General features: G+C 42.9%; 1 protein-coding gene and 1 pseudogene across 1 annotated transcript in view; one reads left to right on the forward strand and one right to left on the reverse strand.

The window, feature by feature from the left end:
* Positions 1-792: 792 nt before the first annotated feature.
* LOC124614151 lies at positions 793-910 on the forward strand (annotated as a pseudogene).
* A 9500-nt stretch (positions 911-10410) lies between these two features.
* LOC124613370 (chondroitin sulfate proteoglycan 4) overlaps positions 10411-21690 on the reverse strand; it is a 553335-nt gene continuing 542055 nt past the window's right edge. The window contains exon 24 of the mRNA XM_047142070.1: positions 10411-12916. Within this exon, the coding sequence (XP_046998026.1) occupies positions 11435-12916 (1482 nt within the window). The 3' untranslated portion in view covers positions 10411-11434. The remainder of the gene's footprint in view (positions 12917-21690) is intronic.

A 21690-nucleotide genomic window follows, 5' to 3' on the forward strand; every position in this document is an offset into this window, starting at 1 on the left:
ACCAACGTCTTGGTGCCTCGATAACCTCCCCATTATCCACGTACTGCTTCCCACGGAAAGCATCCTTCATTGGGCTTCGCAAGGTGCAAGCAGCTCCGCACTGACAGTCCTTCGTTGCTCTTTATGTTGGCGAGGAACGCAGCAGGCACGCAGTTCCGACTACCGCGACTGATGGACCATTGTGTCAGAACGATCAACTAAGATGTCCAGCTGTGCTGCGAGGTGTTTGATTTTGATCCGTCGATCACTTCGAATGAGATTGTGCGCAGTACTGAAGTCTAAGCTTAGTGCGGCCGGCCCTCACGCGGGAGATTGGACAGGTTTGTCCGACATTCTTACAATGATGATAGACGCCTCGCCCAAAGACGCGTCGTGCTTTTGTTCACTGCCAGATCTCCGCTGACATTCTGCAAGAGCCTGTGAATATATGCGAAGCTCTGATCTTCTGCCAAAAGTAACTCAATGAGAGCTCTCTGCTTGGAACCAATCTCCGATGCAGACGCCATTCTGAAAACCACGTAAAGCGCCGCCACCTATTGCAACTTCATGAAACTATAGGGGTTGAAGTGGAAATATTCCACCGTGTCCAACAACAACATCAGAATTTTCAACGGAAACTAGCCTAGAATATATATTGCATTACTTATTGAACGCCTGTCGTATATTGAAGTAGAAAAATTGTAACCCAGAACTTCAAATGCGTTTTTCTCGAAAGCGTTTTTTTTTCAAATTGGCAGGAAACGTAGCTCGAGAATAGTACATACAATACTGATGATGAAATTCTTAATCAAAGCCAACGGTCTTGTCGCAGTGGTAACACCGGTTCCCGTCAGATCACCGAAGTTAAGCTCTGTTGGGCTGGGCTAGCACTTGGATGGGTGACCATCTGGTCTGCCGAGTACTGTTGGCAAGCGGGGTGCACACAGCCCTTGTGAGGCAAGCTGAGGAGCTACTAGATTGAGAAGTAGCGGCTCCGGTCTCGTAAATTGACCTACGGCCGGGAGAGCGGTGTGATGGTTTCATTCCCCTCCATATCCGCATCCAGTGACGCTTGTGGGCTGAGGATGACACGGCTGCCGGTCGGTGCCGTTGGGCCTTCCAAGGCCTGTACGGACGGACATTAGTTTTAGTTTTTATTCTTAATTCAATTCTCTATCAGCGTGCGTAACCGTTTTGCGCTATCTTCATCTCATCTACATCTACTTCTGCATGAATAAGCCTACTCTGCTATGCCTGGCAGAGGTTTCAGTGAACCACCTTCAAGCTGTTCCACTCTCAAACGGCGCACGGGAGAAACGAGCAGTTAAATTTTTCTGTGCGATCTCTGATTTCTCTTATTATATCGTGTGATCATTTCTCCCTTTGTAGGTGGGTGCCAACAGAATGTTGTCGCAATCGCTGGAGAAAATTGGTGATTGAAATTTCATGAGAAGATCCCGTCGCAACGAGAAATGCCTTTGTTTTAATGATTGCCATTCATTTCACATATCATGTCTGTGGCACTATCCCCTCTGTTTCGCGGTAATACAAAACGAGCCGCCCTTCTTTGAACTTTTTCGATCTTATCCGTCATTCCCACCTGAAACGGATCCCACACCGCACAGCAATACTCCAGAATCGCATCTTTTAACTGCTCTGCCAGTGAATCACGGTCTTTGGTTTACTCTACCCGAAATATTATCTATGTGATCGTTTCAATTTATGTTCTTTGTAATTGTAATCCCTAAGTAGTTAGTTGAATTTACAGCCTTAAGATTTGTGTGACTTATAGTGTAAGTTGATGTCTTTTAATACGAGGGCTGTCCAGAAAGTAAGTTACGATTGGTCGCGAAATGAAAATCACAGTGAAAATCAGAAATGTTTCATTTGTAACAGTTAGCTACACCTTTCAGCTACTTCTCTACGTAGTCGCCGTTCTGACTCAGACATTCGTCGGAGCGTTGTACCAACTTTCCAATACCCTCATCATAGAAGGCAGCCGCCAGTGCTTTCCGCCAATTCTCTACGCTGGCCTAAAGCTCGTTGTCTGTACCAAAATGTTGTCTTCATAGCCAGCGGTTCGTTTGAGCAGAGATGAAACTCAGTGGGAGACAATTACGGACTGTATTGTGGGTAACCAAACATTTCCAATTGAAACGATGCAAGAACATCTTTATTGCCCCTGCAGAATGAGGTTGAGAATTGTCTTGAAGAAGAAACCGCACGACAGTTATGTAATGTTGGTTGCATAGCTTCAGGGGAAAATTCTCACCAGGCCCTCGTACTTGGCGGGAGACACTATTTTCTATAACATCTATACGCGCTCACTAAGTGCTCAGGAATGAAAAGAGCGACATAATTCTACCTAGAGTCATACTAGAGACACTGCCCAACACTTCTTTGCAAAGCTTTATCGGATTTTCAAACTCGTTTCCATTTCGCGACCGATCGTAACTTACTTTCTGGACAGGCCTCGTATTCATGTGAATAACTTCACACTTTTCTTTATTCATGGTCAATTGCACTTTTCACACCATACAGATATCTTATTCAAACCATTTTGCAATTCATTTTGGTCATTGGATGACTTTACAAGACGGTAAATGACAGCATCATCAACAAACAATCTAATATGGCTATTCAGATGCTGTCCTATGTCGTTGATATAGATCAGGACCATGACCTATAACACTTCCTTGCTGAACGTCAGATATTACTCCTGTTTTACTCCATGACTTTCCGTCTATTGCTACTATCTATGACCTTTATGACAGGAAATCAGGAATTCAGTAGCACAATTGAGGCGGTATTCCATAGGCACGCAGTTTGGTTAGAAGACGCTCGTGAGGAACGGTGTCGAAAGCCTCCTGCAAATCTAAAAATTTGGAATCAATTTGACACCCCCTGTTGATAGCACTCATTACTTCAAGAGTGAAAAGAGCCAGTTGTGTTTCAGAAGAACGATGTTTTTCAAATCCGTGCTGACTATATGTGTCAATAAATCGTTTTCTTCGAGGTAATTCATAATGTTCCAACACAGTGTTCCAAGACCCTACTGCAAATCGACGTTAGTGATATCGACTAGTAATTCAGCGGATTACACCTATTTCCCTTTTTGTGTATTGGTATGACTTGAGCAATTTTCCAGTCTTTAGGTACGGAACGCTCTGTGTGCTAGCGGTTGTATATAACTGCTAAATATGGAACTATTATATCAGCATAGTCTCAAAGGAACCTGACTGGTGTACAATCTGGACCGGAGACCTTGCCTTTATTAAGGGTTTTCGGCTGCTTTTCTACACAGAGGATATCCACTTCTGTGTTTCTCATCTTGGCAGTTGTTCTTGACTGGAATTCAGGAATATTTTCTTCGTCTTCTTTGGTGAAGGAGTTTCAAAATTCACGATTTTGTCTCGATTTTGTGGGTGAAGAAAATGGTATTTATTCCAGCACTGCTATTTTCTTAGATCTTAATATTTTTCAGTTAACTTATCCTATGTGTTCTCATGAAAATATATTGAGAATGTATTGTACAAAATTATTTTCTTACAGGCTTCGGGAATTCCCGCCATTTAACAATGTTACGGCCGCAAGTTTTTCTTCCACCCAGTGCAGCGGTTACAAGGAGCGTCCGATATGGACACAGAAATGATTGCTTGGATAAAAAGGTGTAAGGAATAAAACTAGATTATTCCCTGATGGCATTATCCCCATACGTGCTGCAAATGTTAATGGCTTCCTCCGCTACTGTCACTCCTGGGAAGAAAATGCCAAAAATACTCCGATTTCTCCATTGGCACACCATCTTCTACCGTCTACAGCTCCACTCATTATCTGCACATGACGAAGCCAGAATATGTAAACTCAGAGAACAATGGCGAACTACTATAAAAATGACAATCGCCAAATGAACCCGTAGCAATCGAAATATCATCACGCAAAACAAAAGCGCTACTTATTTATGTACCAACCTAATAGATCAGAGCATGCACGTTTCACGTTTGTTTAATGCCGTCATCCTGAAGTTGCAATTTTATTGATCACCAGTGCGTATGCTATGGTATACCCAGGACAATTTTTCTCTAAATCATTCTTCTATGGCTAAATGATTTTCTTGGAAGTAAAGCCATGCGATGGATCAAGATGTCTGTGTATCTTACGCATCTTGCTTGGCCTGAGTGTTGATCAGACCGCAGCGTAGATTTTCGAAACATTAATGGTAAAACCAGCTGGGTAATTAGACCGTGTCATACTCCTCTTCAACTTCTACAACTCAACGTTGTTAACTCTCTAGTGGCATTTGCCTTGGTATCTTTCGACGATCGAAAGCTTTCACATATGTTTCTCGCCCCTTTTTCAAATAAGTGGAAATAACGGGTAAAATTCCCTTGGCTGTCATTGGTAGCTAGTCGTCAATGGCTAGGTACTGATGGCTGGGAGGAATGTAGGTGGGTAATATATTTTTTATGGTGGGATGGATGGGGGGGGGGGGATGGGGAGTTATCAGACAGGCTTGATGCCACGCACCACGACATTCTCTTCTGTGCCAACCTCTTCATCCCAGAGTAACACTTAAATCCTACATCGTCAATTATTTGTTCAATGTGTTCGATTCTCGCTTTACCCCGATTGTACTTACCCTCTGCCTTCTGCAATTCCCTCTAGCACCGTACCGCTGAAATTTTGCCTGATGTTTTGGCATAGGTCCTATAATTCTGTTGTTCTTTTCAATGTTTTCCACATAGTTCCATCCTCGCTGATTCTGCGGGAAACCCGTTATCTCTTATGTTATCAGTTCACCTCATTTTCAGCTTCCATGTATGAAACCATTTCATAAATTTTTCGATTCTCTTCTTTTCAACTTCACCCATTGCAAACGATTCACTTCCATAGAACTGTGTGTCCCAGAAGTACATGCTCAGAAATTTCATCCTCACTTAATGCCAGTGTTTGATACTAGAAGCTTTCTTTTGGGCAGGAAAGCACTCCTTGGTACTACGTCCGTCATACGTAATTTTGCATCCAAGGTATTACAAATTTCTGCGTCGTGTTTCCCATTTTTGATGTTAACTGTACGACTTATATCATTTCTGCTACCCCTCATCACTTTAATATCTCTTCGGTTTACTCTCAGTCCACATTCTCTGCTCAGCAGACTGTTCTTTCGTCCAGTACGTCCTCTAATTCCTTCTTGCTTCCACTGAGGTCAGCAACATCATCAGTGAATCTTATGGTTGAATTACTTCGTCCTGAATTTCAGTCCCAATGCTGAACCTACCCTTTATTTCCGTCACTGCTTCTTCGATGTACAGGTTGAACAGCAGGGGAGAGGCTACGTTACTGTTGTACACCCTTATTAATCCGAGCACCTCGTTAATGGTCATCCATTATTTTTGTTCCTTCTTGGTTCATATTGTATAGTATCCTTTTCCTATGGATATTACCTATATTTCCAGGAATTTCGCACAGCTTGCACCATTTTATACTGTCGTAAGCTTTTTCCACGTTGACAGACCCTAAATAGCTGTCTCGATTTTTCTTATCTAGTGCTTTCATTATGAACCACAAAGTCAGAACTGCCTATCTGATACCTTTACCTATCCTACAGCCAAACCGTATCTTCTTTTCCATTACTCCGTGTATCATTTTTGGCAGCAACTTGGTTTCGTAAGTTGTTAAGTTAAACGGATGAAAGTTCTTGCACCTATGTTCCGTTGCTATGTTCGGGATGCGCGTGTAAGATTTTTTCTAAAATGGAATGGTATATTACCAGTCTCATATATTTTACACACCAACTTGATTAATTATTTGGTTGCCGCTTCCCCAAATTGTTTTAGAAATTCCGAGGAATGATATCTGTCCCTTCTGTCTTATTTGATTGTAAATCTCCCAAAACTCTGCTATAGTCGGTCTGTAATACTTGGTCCCTTGTGTCATCCATATGGTCTTTTTCTATTACGTCATAGAACAGTTCCTCCCGCTGTAGAGGCTTTCAGTGTGCTCATTACATCTATCCGCTCTCTCCACTATATTTAACTGTGAAATTCCTTTTGCACTCTGTACGTTGACTCCTTTACTTTTAGTTTCGCTAATCTTCGTCTTTACTTTTCTTTATGCTGAATCTCTGTTTCCGACACCGTTTCTTTTTCAATTACTTCACATTTTTCATGCATCCGTTTCGACTTAGGTTCCTTCTACTTCCTATTCATTTATTCCGAAGTAAATAACGTTTTTGTATTGCTGTCTTTTCCTAAGCATTTTTGGTACTACCTACTTTCGTCCATCAACAGAAATATTTCTTCTGCTCCCCAAGATTTCCTTGCAGTTATCTTCGTGCACCGTATTATCTTTCCAACGGCTGTGATTACTCTTCGACTGAACTACCCGTTGCCCTATTTACTATCGCAGTACCTACAGCCTTAGAGAACTGCCAACATACTTTATCATTTTTCAGTACTTTTCTTCTTTTTCCTGATGATTCTCTTCAGTTTGCTATTCTTCACTGCTAAATTGTGGTCTGAGTCTATATCTATTCCTGGACACGTCTTATAACCAATATGTGATTTCGGAATCTGTCTGGCCATGACGAAGTCCAACTGGTACATTCCAGTGTCTGTAGGTCTTCTCCAAGTGTACTTCCTTCTCTTGTGATGTTTGAACAATATATTCGTTACTGCCAGTTGAGGTTTACTGCAGAACTCTATTAGTCTTTCTTGCACAGGCTTCAGTTGGTACGAATGAAGACCTTTCTGATGAAGCACCCGCCACACAGATGCGGTATTAATCCTTGTACTGATAGATGGAAGTGTTTCTACAATATCAAGAATTTCCTCTCACAATGTGGAGCAGATCCTGGTCGACCAACATGATGGGTAGATTGTGGCATTCCTGTTGGTGAAGTGCTTGAAAATACTAATCTCCTTGAAAGGCACCGTTGTGAAATCTTTCTCTATATTCTCTTTCAGCCGCGGCCACATTACCATCACAGAATCCGTAAATAAAGCATGCTCCGGTATTCCTCGTTAGTAAACATTACGGATAGTGCTACACGGGCTTCATCTTTGCAGCTGTTCGCTTCAGCCGTCTCAAACAGCGCTAAACAAAAGAAACACAATATCAATAACTGAACACCGTACTTAGTTACAGAGCCGTTGACAAGGGGCAGCTAACCAAACAAACATTATGGCTGGCAACGTATGATGTTCAGTACGGCGTGCAAACACACCGTCCCTCAAACACCCCTCTTTTCATGCACGTGGACGAATACGGAAATATGGTACTCAAATTTCATCATGCAAATAAAGTCATCTATCATTTACTCGAGGACTGACCTTCTACTCAAGGACTGACCTCATCTTTTGATACATATGTAAGAAAACAGCCTTTTAGGTCCTTCAGATTTCATATTTCTTCTGCACCTGAAGGAAGTTTCGATCAGTTTCGACAGATGTCACAGCCGTAGTGAATCATCAAATTGCGTTTTCGCAAGACACTCGTTACAAGCATTCCCAACTGTCTTCAATTGTGGACAGTTGGGAATGTGAGTCTCACGGGAAGTGTGCAAGGAATAAGTCCCTGCAGTCGCGCTATTCATCTATGTCCTCGGTGGCTCGGGTGGATAGAGCGACTGCCGTGTAAGCGGGAGATCGCGGGTTCGAGTCTCGATCGGGGCACACATTTTCAGCTATCCGCATCGAGGTATATCAACAACACCTGTCGGCAGCTGAGGGTTTCAACTAATTATCAAAAATTCCTGCAGCCTGTTCGCAACAACCTGCTGACAAAACGCCCGCCCACATGTTGACAAGACTGTTTTGATTATGCTGCTGAAGTTTCGCTGTTAAGCCCTTACAGAAAATGGTTCAAATGGCTCTGAGCACTACGGGACTCAACTTCTGAGGTCATAACTCCCCTAGAACTTAGAACTACTTAAACCTAACTAACCTAAGGACATCACACACACCCATGCCCGAGGCATGATTCGAACCTGCGACCATAGCGGTCGCGCGGTTCCAGACTGTAGCGCCTAGAACCGCTCGGCCACTCCGGCCGGATAAGCCCTTACATCTACCCTCACACAGTCCCGGTCTCCCTCTGTGCGTTTTCCATATCTTAGGAGCCATGATGTATGAGATTCGTGGCTGTCTGTCTGCTCCGTACGAAAAACTGCAAGCATGGATAGAATTATAGTCCTGTAGAAAAACCACGAACATTTTTCCGTGAAGGAAATGACCGTTTTGTCTCACAGTGGGATAAACTTATTAACAGTTATGGCAATTACTTAACAAAAAAATAAACAGTTTATTTACATTTTACCAGCTGTTTCTTTTTCATTTGACCACCCTTATATGAATAACACAGTAAGAATGCGAGACCGGCCTCACACTCTGTTTCCAAGGTTACACAGTAAAGAAGAATTACCTACGAAAATTCCAGATTTTCTTAAATTATATTTCGAAAATTAATTCGCCGTGGAAACGGTGAAAAGGGGAAAGGGAGGGATTGAGGGAGGGAGGGAGGGAGGGAGGGAGGGAGAGAGGAGGGAGAGGGAGAGGGGGGGAGAGAGAGAGAGAGAGAGAGAGAGAGAGAGAGAGAGAGAGAGAGACAGGGGGGGGGAGGAAAGGGAGAGAGAGAGAGGGAGGGAGGGGGATGCTCCTATTCTCTCTGGGACGCAAAGAATGGAAGCCTAGCAATACGAAGAGGTATTAGACCTTCGGAATGATATAGAAATTTTTTCAGATAACTTACAGAAGCGGTAGATGTGTAATTTTGTAGCAAATAACTTCAGGTTTGATCACGTAGTGCACCAGTACCACATTATACTACCAGGGGTGCCAGTCTAGTGCTCAATTAAAATGGCTACTTTCTCTGCTGTGGAGAATACTTGTTGCGTGTTTTGGTTTCATGAAGCGAGCATTTAGAATAACTGTTCGGCATAAATTTCCCACCGAACACGCTAAAGAACCACAAGCAGGCTCACAATTTACTAATTTACTCTTGGCCCAAGAACTTTGTTGAGGCGGGTTATTCACTGCGACGTGATAAATCACCAGGTCGTTCGCTTGTCGATGATTATAAGGATATGCTTGAAAACTTTTTAATTCCACATACCGATTAAGGTGACCGATGGTGATAATGTACTACCAGCAAGACGGTGCACCACCTCAATTCCTCGTGGAAGTTCCAGATTTCCTCGATAATCGCTTCCCAGGTCGGTGGACTGCCCGTGAAGGGCCAAACGCATGCCCCCTTCGCTCACCGGACTTGAAACCACTGGATTACTTTCTCTGGGTTTCAGTATAGACCTTGTGTATGCCCCCTCCCCCCCCCCCACCCGCCATACTATTTAACCGAACTGAAAAATTGAATTTTTGATGCAGCAGCAAAGCTACACCCGATTTACTGCAACGAGTGTGGAAAGAAATTGACTACCGGTGGGATGTTTGCCGCATCACAAATGGTAGTTACATCGAACCAAAATGACACTTGACACTCTAATGTGAAATGTGAGGTTGTTTGCTACAAGATGACACCTGTATCTATTCTGTTAGTTATCTCAATAAATTTCTATATGATTCCAAAGCCATAAAGTCCTTTTTGACTCATCCCGTATTAAGCGGACCAACGTAATGCATTGAGCGTATTGTAGACGAAATGAAAACAAACGGCTTGTGGTGTAATAGAATATCAACATTCGTATCCACATAATTTTACATGCTTTGGTAAGTCGATGTAATGACTCATCAGATTCGACAAAAATACGTAATTCACTGAAGTAAAGGGATATTATTTTCGAATACTTTGGCTGCCGAAGCGTCTGCTTGAAGGACGCCGAGGGCTTCGGGCAGGACTGAAAGCTCAGTCGAAGAAGTCCCAGTATCCAACTGAAATGATTCTGAGAAACTACACGAGACCAATAGCTAGTGGCCACAATTTGTAGGATGTTGATCCTAATTATGAGTTCACTCTTTCAATCAAGTGACCATCCCTCTCTTTACGGGTTCACTATTTCAGACTACGACCTTTTGAAAGGATTAAACGATTTGGTAGATAGGTTGTTAATAAAACGCCGACATTATTAAATAACAGAGTTTCAGAAAGTCTTCTTTTATTTCTAATAGTCATTCCTAAAAAAATACATTCCTGTATCAAGTCATTTCCACATTTTTCATACATACAATCATATATTTTTACAGTATTATCTTGTAATTGAGCCGATAGTCACAGTTTCATGTAAGTGAAACCAGTATCGAATGACAGTTGCGTTGTCACAGAAACAAATTCAGTATATTTTAAAGCAGTATTTCTGTAACGAGTCGGAAGATTTTGTATTATGTAGTGCCACACTTGCTGCAGAAAGACAAAGAGTTTATAAACACTGTAGCAGTCGAGGAAAGACCTGAATGTCTCTGGAAAACAGGATCGTAGGTAATCAATATTAAGTGACTGCGTTATCAGTATGTCAGGCATATGCATAACAAAGTTCTAAAAAATAATTACTCTTACGATACACAACAAAATAGCCACTTGTCCGAACAACTGTAGAGACACTGCAGTTCACGATTTGTGTTTTCGCAACTTTTTTCAGATTTTTTTGCGCTTTATTTCCATTGTGGAGTACGAACGATTATTGAGAGTTCATATAGTGATTTGTTTATTCTTGTTACTTTCAACGTGAAATATATTTTTTGAAATCTTAGATACTTCCCGAATAAACGTTCTCCAATTAACTGTGTTAATATCTAATGTATGTGTTAGTTACTTCTTCACATACACCTTCAGAATACACAATTTTATCGCCCAGTCTGCTGTATTTTCTGAAACTGCGGACTGTGATATCAGTTTCTGTGCCTAATGAGCAGTAATTGACCATTTCCTTGACACTCGATTTCTCACAGATTATTTTGTTATTTCTCTCAGATAGGCATATTTGTTTAAGAACGTCCCAATCCTGTTTATTGTGTCCATTAGAACGGACAGCATTTAACAGTTTATAATGCCGGGGCAATTCTGTTAAAAACAAATTTATTAACTTATCTGGGAACGTCACCTGTAGTATCCGACATTTCCTCCTTTCACTTTGATTGCCATCTTTTGTTTATTTCACTTGTGTGTGAGAATCTGAATGCTCACGGTTCTTTCCCATGGATTGCTCACGATGTGTAGATAAGTAGTCAGTTATTTTCGTGTGAACTCATTACAGGTTGTTCTGTATCTCACAAGTTACTGTTGCAGACTTGTAAGTTTATATTCAAGATTATGTGTACGCAATAATTTCTGACGCTTTTGTAGCAGATTAACGACAACAAAATTCCCTTGTTTCATATATCTGGGAATCCGTGCGAAATTCTTTAAGTCTTACGAGCGTCCATGCTGCCGTAAGCGACAGTTTCCCTGGCCCTGAGATGTGCGCTGTTTGTACTGCAATTTCAATGTGCTACGTTGCCATGAACTCTCATACCCAGTACTGGTTCCGTCGCAGCATGGGGTTATTTGTCCGTGGAGGATACGCGATTTCGGACGCATCGTAACTGCTCCACTCCTCCGTCGGTTCGTCGGCAACGCCGTAGGGGTACCGGGCATTGAGTTCGCCGTCAGAACCCGCCACGGACTCGACGGGTTCCAGAGGAATCACTTTGCACTGGAGAACGGACGGCGGCGGCAGTCCCGAACCGAGCGGAGTTGGGGAGCCGTTGGCCGCAAACCGTTTGGCGCTGATACCGCCGCGTTGGAGGCCGCTGGGGGAGGCGGGGGCCGGGGGCAGGAGATCGTCTGGGGGCGGGCGAGGCAGTGGAGGCGGCGCAGACAGGTCCACCTTCGACTGGACAGCGCGGCCGCTGGCTGCCGCCCTAGCCCTCGACGAACGGCACTTGACCACAACCGCGACGAGAACAGACACCACTACCACACCCAGGACCATGCTCACGATGAGCACGTAGTCACTGCTCATGACAGTGCCGGAAGACTGCTCGCTCTCCCGACTGACGGGGCTCTTGGGCCCCGGCAGCGGCTGCGGAGGACCTCTCGTCGACTGCACCGCGGCGCCCACGTCGCTCGCCGCGTCGCTGACCACTCCCGCGGCCATCTCTGGCCTGACGAAGAACCTCAGCTCTCCGCGAGCGGGTTGGAAGATGGAAGCTCTCAGCACGAACTGGAAGGCGTCCTCTGCCCCTCCGGGCTCCAGCCGCGGCAGCGCCCTCGCCACATAGTAGATGACGCCGCTCTCGACTTCCTCGTGCGAGAACTGCTTCACCTCGCGCTCGCGCTCCTTTCTCTTCTCGCCGGAGCTGCGGATGATCTTCTTGATGCGGCCCAGTCTGGGCCTGCGTTCCACCAGGTACGTCGGATTGCTGTTGGTCAGCTTCGCCAGCGGCGTAGCGTCGAGCGCGTGGAGTCCCAGTCGGTTCTTGGCGCCTGCCGTCGGAGTGAAGTTGCCGATCCTGACGAGCGGCTCGACGCTGACCTCGACGTCGATTCCGTCGACGACGACGGCCGGAGCGCCGGAGGCTCCGTCGGGCAGCCAGGCGCGCAGCTGGAAGGCGTCGCTCTCGGCCGTCATGTCGGACTGCATGAACATGACGCGCTTGGCGTCCAGGTCGGCCTGCGAGAACTCGCGGGCCGGCGAGTCGTGGACGTAGACGGCGCCGTGGCGCGGTGGCCGCGTGACGTTGTAGCGTACGTCCTCGGGCCGGCCGTTGGTCGACACGACCAGGTGGTCGGCCGTTAGCAGCGCCACGCTCGAGGCCTGCTGCAGTGCCACCGGCCGACCCAGAGAAACGTTGAGCGTGAGCGGCAGCACGTGGAACGTGAACACCGTGTAGTTGGGGTTGAAGCGGCCGTCCCACACGCGGAAGTAGAACGTGGCCGGCTGCAGCGGGCCCGAATGCTCGTAGATCAAGTTCCCAGCGTCGATGTCCGCTTGCGTGAATCTCACCACCTGCCGTACGAGAAGAGGATCATGAACTCTTTGTAGCAACTTTGCAATTCTTTAAGGAGATCATATTCGCCATTGACTACAGAAATTATTTATTTCACAATTCCAATTTCGGCATTTGGACCATTTTAAAATGGTACTGTGGCCGAAATGGCCGAGCGGTTCTAGGCGCTTCAGTCTGAAACCGTACGACCGCTACGGTCGCAGGTTCGAATCCTGCCTCGGGCATGGATGTGCGTGATGTCCTTAGGTTAGTTAGGTTTAAGTAGTTCGGAGTTCTAGGGGACTGATCACCTCAGATGTTAAGTCCCATAGTGCTCAGAGCTATTTGAACCATTTTTTGAAAATGGTACTGTAAAAGATTTTGCTTCAGTACATGTCATATTTTAAAATTCACCGTCAGAAATAGGCTTTTTTTTGACGATGTCTTCTATACATGTCGGAGGATTTTAAAGTCGCATATGTGCTAAAGCAAAATCTTTTGCAGTGCCATTTTAAAATGGCCCAAAGGCCAAGAATGGAATTATGGCGAATATGATGTCCTTAAAAGAATTCTACATTACTGTGAACCCCGACCATGATAAATTAATCAACTCTGGAACTGACTAGATACACATTTTTGGATGTGAGGTCCGCCAGTTATGCAAAACACCATTTATCTCAGTACCCAAATATGTTTCGGCACCACTGTGCCTTTAATGGCCGGCCGGAGTGGCCGTGCGGTTCTAGGCGCTACAGTCTGGAATCGAGCGACCGCTACGGTCGCAGGTTCGAATCCTGCCTCGGGCATGGATGTGTGTGATGTCCTTAGGTTAGTTAGGTTTAATTAGTTATAAGTTCTAGGCGACTGATGACCTCAGAAGTTAAGTTGCATAGTGCTCAGAGCCATTTGAAGCATTTGAACCACTGTGGCATCATCCGTGGATTTTCGTGTTTATTTATCCTGCAATGTGAACATTTTTCTTAAATGATTATAAAATTATGTGCATTTTTAGTTCAAACAACAGATCGTTTCTTTTTGTAAATACCTTTACATTTGGTGAGCATCAATTTTCTGGATCACTTTTGTATTAATTATTACAGGCAGTTGTCATCTGCAAACAAACTATGTTGATGAGAAATTCTTTGCTGGGAGTTAACCTATCTTCTAGAATGTAATTTAGTTTTTCACGATGTATTCGCGCATATTTTCGTAATTCAAATTTGGCGCCGAACTCTCTGGTGAACTAATGAACACTGACGTGGTTGGGACACGTAACAAACCACAATCACACTGTGTTCTGGTGTAGTGAAAAGCGTTCTACTACGTTATTTGTGGAAAATACTTGTTATAGTTACGTAGGCATTACAATATCTCAGCATGATGCGGAGAGTGGAAGTGCTTGCCACACGAAAAGTAAATACGAAAATAGGCACGAAAACATCGCGAAAAACTAAATTACATTCTAGAAGATAGGTTAACTCTCAGCAAAAAACTTTCCCAGCAACATCGTTTGGTTGCAGATGACAAGCTACCTGTAATAATTAACACAAAAGTGATCCAGAAAATTTATGCTCACCAAATGTAAAGGTGTTTACAAAAAGAAACAATCTGTTGTTTGAATTAAAAATGCACATAATTTTATAATCATTTAACAAAAATGTTCACATTGCAGAATAAATAAAAACGAAAACCGACTGGTGATGGCACAGTGGTGCCGAAACATGTTTGGGTATTGAGAAAAACGGTGTTTTGCGTAATTGGCGGATCTCACATCCAAAAATTTTAACTGCAAACACGGCCAATAGAAGGAGCTGCAAATCAAAAAGATAGATACACATTTTTTACCTCTCTAAACCTTCGGATGTGTAACAGAGCACATCTGTTTGCGATGGATTTGCTTCTTTTGTAGGTTACGGGTCCCAAGCACTCTGACGAAATTTACGGGGTATAGAGGCTAATAACATCAATTTTTCAAGTACTTTTTCTTTTGAGAAACAGTGAGTAAATACATGAGGTTGAATTCCATTGGGAACTATCAGCTCAATGACAACAATATTGGTATTGCAAACAAGAACAATGGGAGCATCGGCCGTAAGAAGTTTGAAACCAGTTATTACAGCAATTCGATATCAAAACTTGTTCGTTAACTGCTATGTTCTTTTCCATTGACGCCAAAATGAAGTTGTAATACGTGCTTTTATGACAAAAGTCTTCAAGACTTTACTATTTGCACTGAAGATAGTCATGCACTGACTGAAATCACTTTGCTGCAATAAATAATTTCAAAACACTTACGACCAATGCTGCCCTTTCCTTGTTTGCAGTAAGAATAACTACTTATCATGCGGTTTTAACTTTCTGAAGTGCAGGTATCACAAATATATGCTTATGTGAGAAGCGAATCTTGTTTTTCTATTTTACATATTTGTGGAATTTTTACATTTACGTATCATATCGATAGTTATTAACAGCACAGTATTCCAGTTCACAGTTTCAATATCGGAAGGATATGAGTTAACAAAGTGTTGTATAATAACTATAATAATTATAGTATTAGTGACCACTATTATTAATGATAATATAACAATTTCCAAGATTTCAAACTTCGATTGAAATGTGTAAAGAAAAGTAATAAAAAGTCAATAGTTAATCTGTTAGAAAATAAAATTAAGCGGCAAAAATCTGCTAGATTACAAGACGTGGAGGAAACAGAGGCGTTGGTAACTGCTCAGGATGAAAAAATCTAAGAAAAGAGTCTCATATACTTTAGGGTATCCTAAAATATTGTGTATAGTACAAACAATTTTCCTCTGAGGATTTCATTCTGAAACAAGATATTCATTCCACACAAATAAATAATGCATTTCAAAATAACAACTTGACTGGAATCTTCAGCTTTGCAATGTTTCGTGAAGGAATTAATAGACAGCAGGTCAAGGTAAAATATCCTAGCAAATAAAGAGTAACTAAACTTGCTGTAAGAGACGTAAGAGACAGGAAAATATGAAAGATGGTTATTCATAAATGAGTAGTTGGCATTACATCATTTGCTTAAGGAGTGGAAGCAGCAAAAAACGAGAGAAAAAATAGGACTGACAATCAGTGTTAACGTGTGACGGAACTATTTTATAATGGGTTGCAGAGACCTCTAGTTTTATACTGAAAGGAAACATAATTATAAGTATCACCTTATCTAACAACGTGAACGTTGATCCCAGAACTGGGTCGGGTAGTGAAAGATGTTAACGCCTCCAGTCGCACCACTGGAAATGCGGAAGTGGTGAAATGAACAGTGTTCACCTTTTTTGATCTATACTGCGAAACAAATATCGCTCCGTTACCCCTTACAGCACCTCCAGATGAAATGGAATATTTCGTTGGTAGAAATGAGTTAAGTCGTGTTTACTACCATTCAATATTTGTATGACTCAGTTCCCAACAGTATTCAAAATGTTTTCGTTTACCTCTTCCCCTGCCTCTCTAATTTGCATCGTTTTCCGAAATTCACTCTCTACCAACACGATACAAGACTAATTCGACCGCACTGAGATTGGTATTCATCAATTATTTCCGATCTGTCAATACGTGTGTCCACCAAAATTTAAGTAGTCAATATTCGCCAATGTCTGCCGCAAGTGTAGAGTTTGAACTCTTGTTGAAATCGCCATTCACCAGATAAAAAAACTGAAGCATAATACGTTCATTGTGATGGAGGAAAAGGCACAATTTTCATAGGACCTTACTATATCTCCCTGTGAGGCGCAAATAAATGTAAAAGAGTACGAATAGGGAAGATACAAAATGTTACTAATATAACGGGTAGCGAAGATGCGTAAAATCCCTCGAAATGCCCCAGGCATACTTAGATTTTGGATCAGTAACATCTACAAATATAAAGTGTGGCTACGACAACCATGATGACTAATTACAAGGAGATAAAAAGTTACAGTTATAAAATAATTAATTCGTAATTATTTTCAGTGACCTGATTAGGTTTCGGATATGGGGGTCTTAAAAACTGATGAACATATATGTTTGCAGAAATTGATAGTTTTGTCCGTGAATAGTGGAGCAATAGTATTCCCACAGCTACAGCCTGATGTGCATAGATATATTTCATGCCTTTGGAACGTACTGTCGGCAGATGTAGTGCTACGCCACTACTGAACCAACAAAAGAACTACTTGTCAGTGAAACCCGCATGTGAAAATTGTGGCAATAACTTTAGCTAGATGAATGACTCGTAACGAAGTGTAGATTGAAATGTTTCAAATATTCTATAAATCCCATGCCTTTCAGAGTCATTCGGGAGGACGACGGTTCAATCTCGTCTCCGGCCATCCTGATTTAGGTTTTCCGTGATTTCCCTAAATCGTTTCAGGCAAATGCCGGGATGGTTCCTTTGAAAGGGCACGGCCGATTTCCTTCCCAATCGTTCCCTAACCCGAGCTTGCGCTCCGTCTCTAATGACCTCGTTGTCGACGGGACGTTAAACACTAACCACCACCACCACCACCACCACCTTTCAGAGTATTTCTGTTAATTTAGAACGAGTATAATGCGTAAGATACGATACTTGCTTCTATCATTAGGGACCGGTTTTCCTTGAAATGTACAATTGTTTATAGAACTTGAATTCTGCCTTTATTCTGAGCCACGTTTAATCATATCGGTCAACGCAGTGGCAATCCACAAACAATTTACTGCAAGCGTTTTCTTGCAGAACGATGACAGGACAAAATGGCGCATCTTCTCCGTTCCCGTAATGTGTCGAGCGGTAGTCGAAGGAGGGAATGTAGACTTTGATGGACTCAAAATGTTTCACACTTTGAAGGTCACCACCACTTCTTCACCGTATGAGACCAGTACGCAGATTTACAGCATCACGAAGGATACGGTCGAAGGTCGAAAATAATAGTAGGCTAGTTGCTACAGTAAACAAGAAAATTAGCAACGTGAATATTTTTCAATTACTGCGTATCAACGATTTTGTATTGCCACTATCTCACAGAGAAAATTCGCAGGTTTTTAATTGCATTTGCCAGCTAGTAGGACTCATGTACGACGTCTTTAGTGTTACACATTTAACGTTCCATGATGACCGTACGTGGCTGTGCTTAACAGTGTGTGGAAACAAGGCGTTGCGTTCAACAGGTGTTCAGGCGGTAACTTCGATATCGTGCCCATCTTGTGACGTCAGTCTGGAGGTAGTGTAAACACAGGACACGGGACGTAGGACACCGAGAGGTACCGCCATCAAGGAGGCAGCGATGCCAGGAGCAGAAGTGTATGTGAAGGTAGATAATACGTAGTCCTTAAACGACATAGTTATTAAACATAAACCTTAATGGACAGCGTCGTGTCGTAAGGTGGTTTGCAGTCCGTTTTGCGAAGCAACCGTATGAGACAGGAAGTATTAGACCCTACAAAACAGTTGTGTGCACTGCATCAGTGAACAAGGTGTGTGGTGAAGTCAACACAGGCCTAACCGTAAAGCTAGAAGGAACACCCATCCGGGAGCACAAGCCCTAATGCGACACAGACATCACAACAAATCGGCGGTAGCAAAACACCACAAACATTGCGGTAAGAAAATAAAATTCAGTGACACTTCCATACTTGCCAAGCAGATAGGGATGCTGAAGCACAAGATCAGTGAGGCCGCTTAAATATGGAAACAGTGGTACAATATGAATAGAGAGGGGGGCAAGAGGTTTAAGAGGTTTGCATTTTCGTTAGCAACCGTTGCCCAAACAATCTGCGAGCGCTACCAGCCATAAACCGCCGCTACGTGAGCCACGTCTCACATGAGTAAGACAATTATCGACACCCCATTCCTGTCTGACTGCCATTCATGGCTCATATTGAATGGGAATTTTTGTTCTGTCTTGGAGTCGTCAGTCTTCTGCCTAGTTCGATATGGCTAGCCTTGTATTCCTTTCTTCTAGTAACTTCTTCATCTAAGAGTATACTTCCAGCGTCCTCAATGATTTGCTGGATGTGTTCCAATCTCTGTCTTCCCCTAGAGTTCTTACCCTCTACAGCTCTCTCTAGTATCACGGAAGTTATTCCCTAATGTCTATACACATGTCCTGTCATCCTGTGCCCTCTTCTAGTCAGTGTTATGCATATGTTCCTTTCCTCACCGATTCTGTGGAGAACCTCATAATTCCCGATCTTAAGAATCCAGCTTAATTTTCAGCACCATTCTATAGCACCAAGTCTCACACCTTTCGTTCCTCTTCTTTTCTGGATTCCCTACACTACTATACAACAATACATTGCTGTGGTCAAAATGTACTTTGTCAGAAACGTCTTCTTGAGAGTAATGTCGATGTTTGATACTAACACTATTTTCATGGCCAGAAATGTCCTCTTTGCATGTGTAAATCAGCTTTTAATGACCTGCTTGCCTAATCGGTACTGTGTTATTTTACTTCCAAGTTATCAGAATTCCGTTGCTTCGTGGTCTCGAATTTTGATGTTAAGTTTATCACTACTCTCATTTCTACTACTCCTCATTACTTCCGTCTTTCTTCAGCTTGCTCTCAATCCATCTTATACCCTCTTTAAATTCTTCGTTCCATTCAACACGTCCTGCATTCTTGTCCACTTTCACTGATGATGGCAACGTCATTAGCGAATTTTAACATTGACACTCTTCGATCTTGAATTTTAATCCGACTCTTGAATCTTTGTTTTATTTCCATCATTGTTTGTTGACGTATAAATCGAACAATATGGACAAAGATGACATCCCTGTCTTAAACTATCTTTAACTCGTGCACAACGTATGTACAGTAACAAGAATGTTTATTAGACGTCTTTCTCTCTAGCTTACTTCTTTTTTTATCTCAGAATTTCAGACATCTGGCACCAGTTCCCATTAACGAAAGCGTTCTCCAGGTCGACAAATCCTATGAACATTTCCTTTTTCTTTAGTCTTTTTTTCAGTATCAATTCCAACGTCGCCTCTCTGGAGCCATTACCCTTCCGAAAGGCAAACTGATCGTCATCTAACACATCCTCATTTTCTTTTCCATTCTCTATATGTTTCTCTTGTCAGCAACTTGGGTGCAAGAGTCGCTTACCAGATTATGTGGCAGACCTCACACGTATCGGCCCTGCCAAACATCGGGACTATCTGGATGCCTTACGATATATCATAGATTCCACACAGCTACTTTAATATCGCTTGGTTGCCACTTCCTCCCAATGATTTCAGGAGCTCTGAATGAATGGGGTAATAAACAGCAGCAATTATCCTTAGGAGACTATCAACAATTTTTTTTAAATTGTGACGTAATTTCATATCCAGTAGAGGGGTCGTGACGATATAAAAGATAAGGGGACCATCGACGATGCGGTACACCAGTTCATCCAGAGGATGTTACGGCAACAGTGAACATGTCCGTGACGCACATCTCTGACAGCAGAAGTCTGCGCACATACGACATCGTTCTTCTACCTTTCTTCGCCGACAGATGCATCACACGTCACGTGCACCTCGAAATTTTCGGACCGGTTAATACGGCATCAAATGGAGAGGATGTTCGATTATCCACCAACACGGAACACTACTACAATGACATATAACGTTCTCAGGTCGATGAATAGATCTCATGTTTGAGGAAAGAAAAGGAAACTAAATTGTGCTTGCGATATCACATACGTGGCTCATATAAAATGCACATAAGACCCGAATAATCGTTTCCCTGTGTGTATCTACATTTATGCGGTATGTGGAAGACGGTACTTTCCACGCCACTATTATCTCCCACTTATTCCGTTCTACGCGTGTGCTTCGCCATAAGGGCGAAAGCGTTACGGAGATGATAGATGAACTCCAGTGGAAGACTCTGCAGGAGAGACGCTCAGTAGCGCGGTACGGGCTTTTGTCAAAGTTTCGAGAACATACCTTCACCGAAGAGTCAAGCAGCATATTGCTCCCTCCTACGTATATCTCGCGAAGAGACCATGAGGATAAAATCAGAGAGATTAGAGCCCACACAGAGGCATACCGACAATCCTTCTTTCCACGAACAATACGAGACTGGAATAGAAAGGGAGAACCGACAGAGGTACTCAAGGTACCCTCCGCCACACACCGTCAGGTGGCTTGCGGAGTATGGATGTAGGTGTAGATGTAGATGTAGGGCAGCTATGATGCTTATTCCGCAAGATGTGTGTTGGAGGAGCAATGTGTTGCTTGACTTCGTGGGACATGCGCTCACGGAATTTTGACAGTGAAGCATTCAGTGATGCAGTTCGGTTCTTTTGTAATGTCTGTCACAGTAGTATGATGAGCATCAGATTGACGATTTTGTGATTACTAAACAAACTCGTCATGAATTCGCTCTCTTCTTTGGAACTAGCTTCCTCTAGTTCTCCTGCCTGCTAACGGTCGTTGGATCATTTTTTTAAGGGGCAAGGGGAATATTAATGCCAGGACTCGCACACAACGTAGTCCTTGAGGATATACTTAAGGAAGATTTAGACTTTTTGAGAGGAATTAACGCCATAGGTCTATTTAGAACAGAATAAAACTTAAGGCTAAACGAAGCTGATTATGTAGAAAACAGTGCCATTATCTCTGTCCAGTTATGAAGCGTTGTGCAACACTGAAGAAAACTTACTTGGCCTGTCCTAATGATGTGGAACATATATTTTGAAAGGCGACTTGTAGACTGGTATAGGTGAAGAAAGATTTGTTCAAGAAAAATCGCCAGTGCTATCAGATATTGATATGGAACGGAGGAAAAGGGTCTGTACTCATTGTTTGGTTGTGAAATAT

This window comes from Schistocerca americana, chromosome 4 (assembly GCF_021461395.2).
Source record: "Schistocerca americana isolate TAMUIC-IGC-003095 chromosome 4, iqSchAmer2.1, whole genome shotgun sequence".
Lineage (NCBI taxonomy): Eukaryota > Metazoa > Arthropoda > Insecta > Orthoptera > Acrididae > Schistocerca > Schistocerca americana.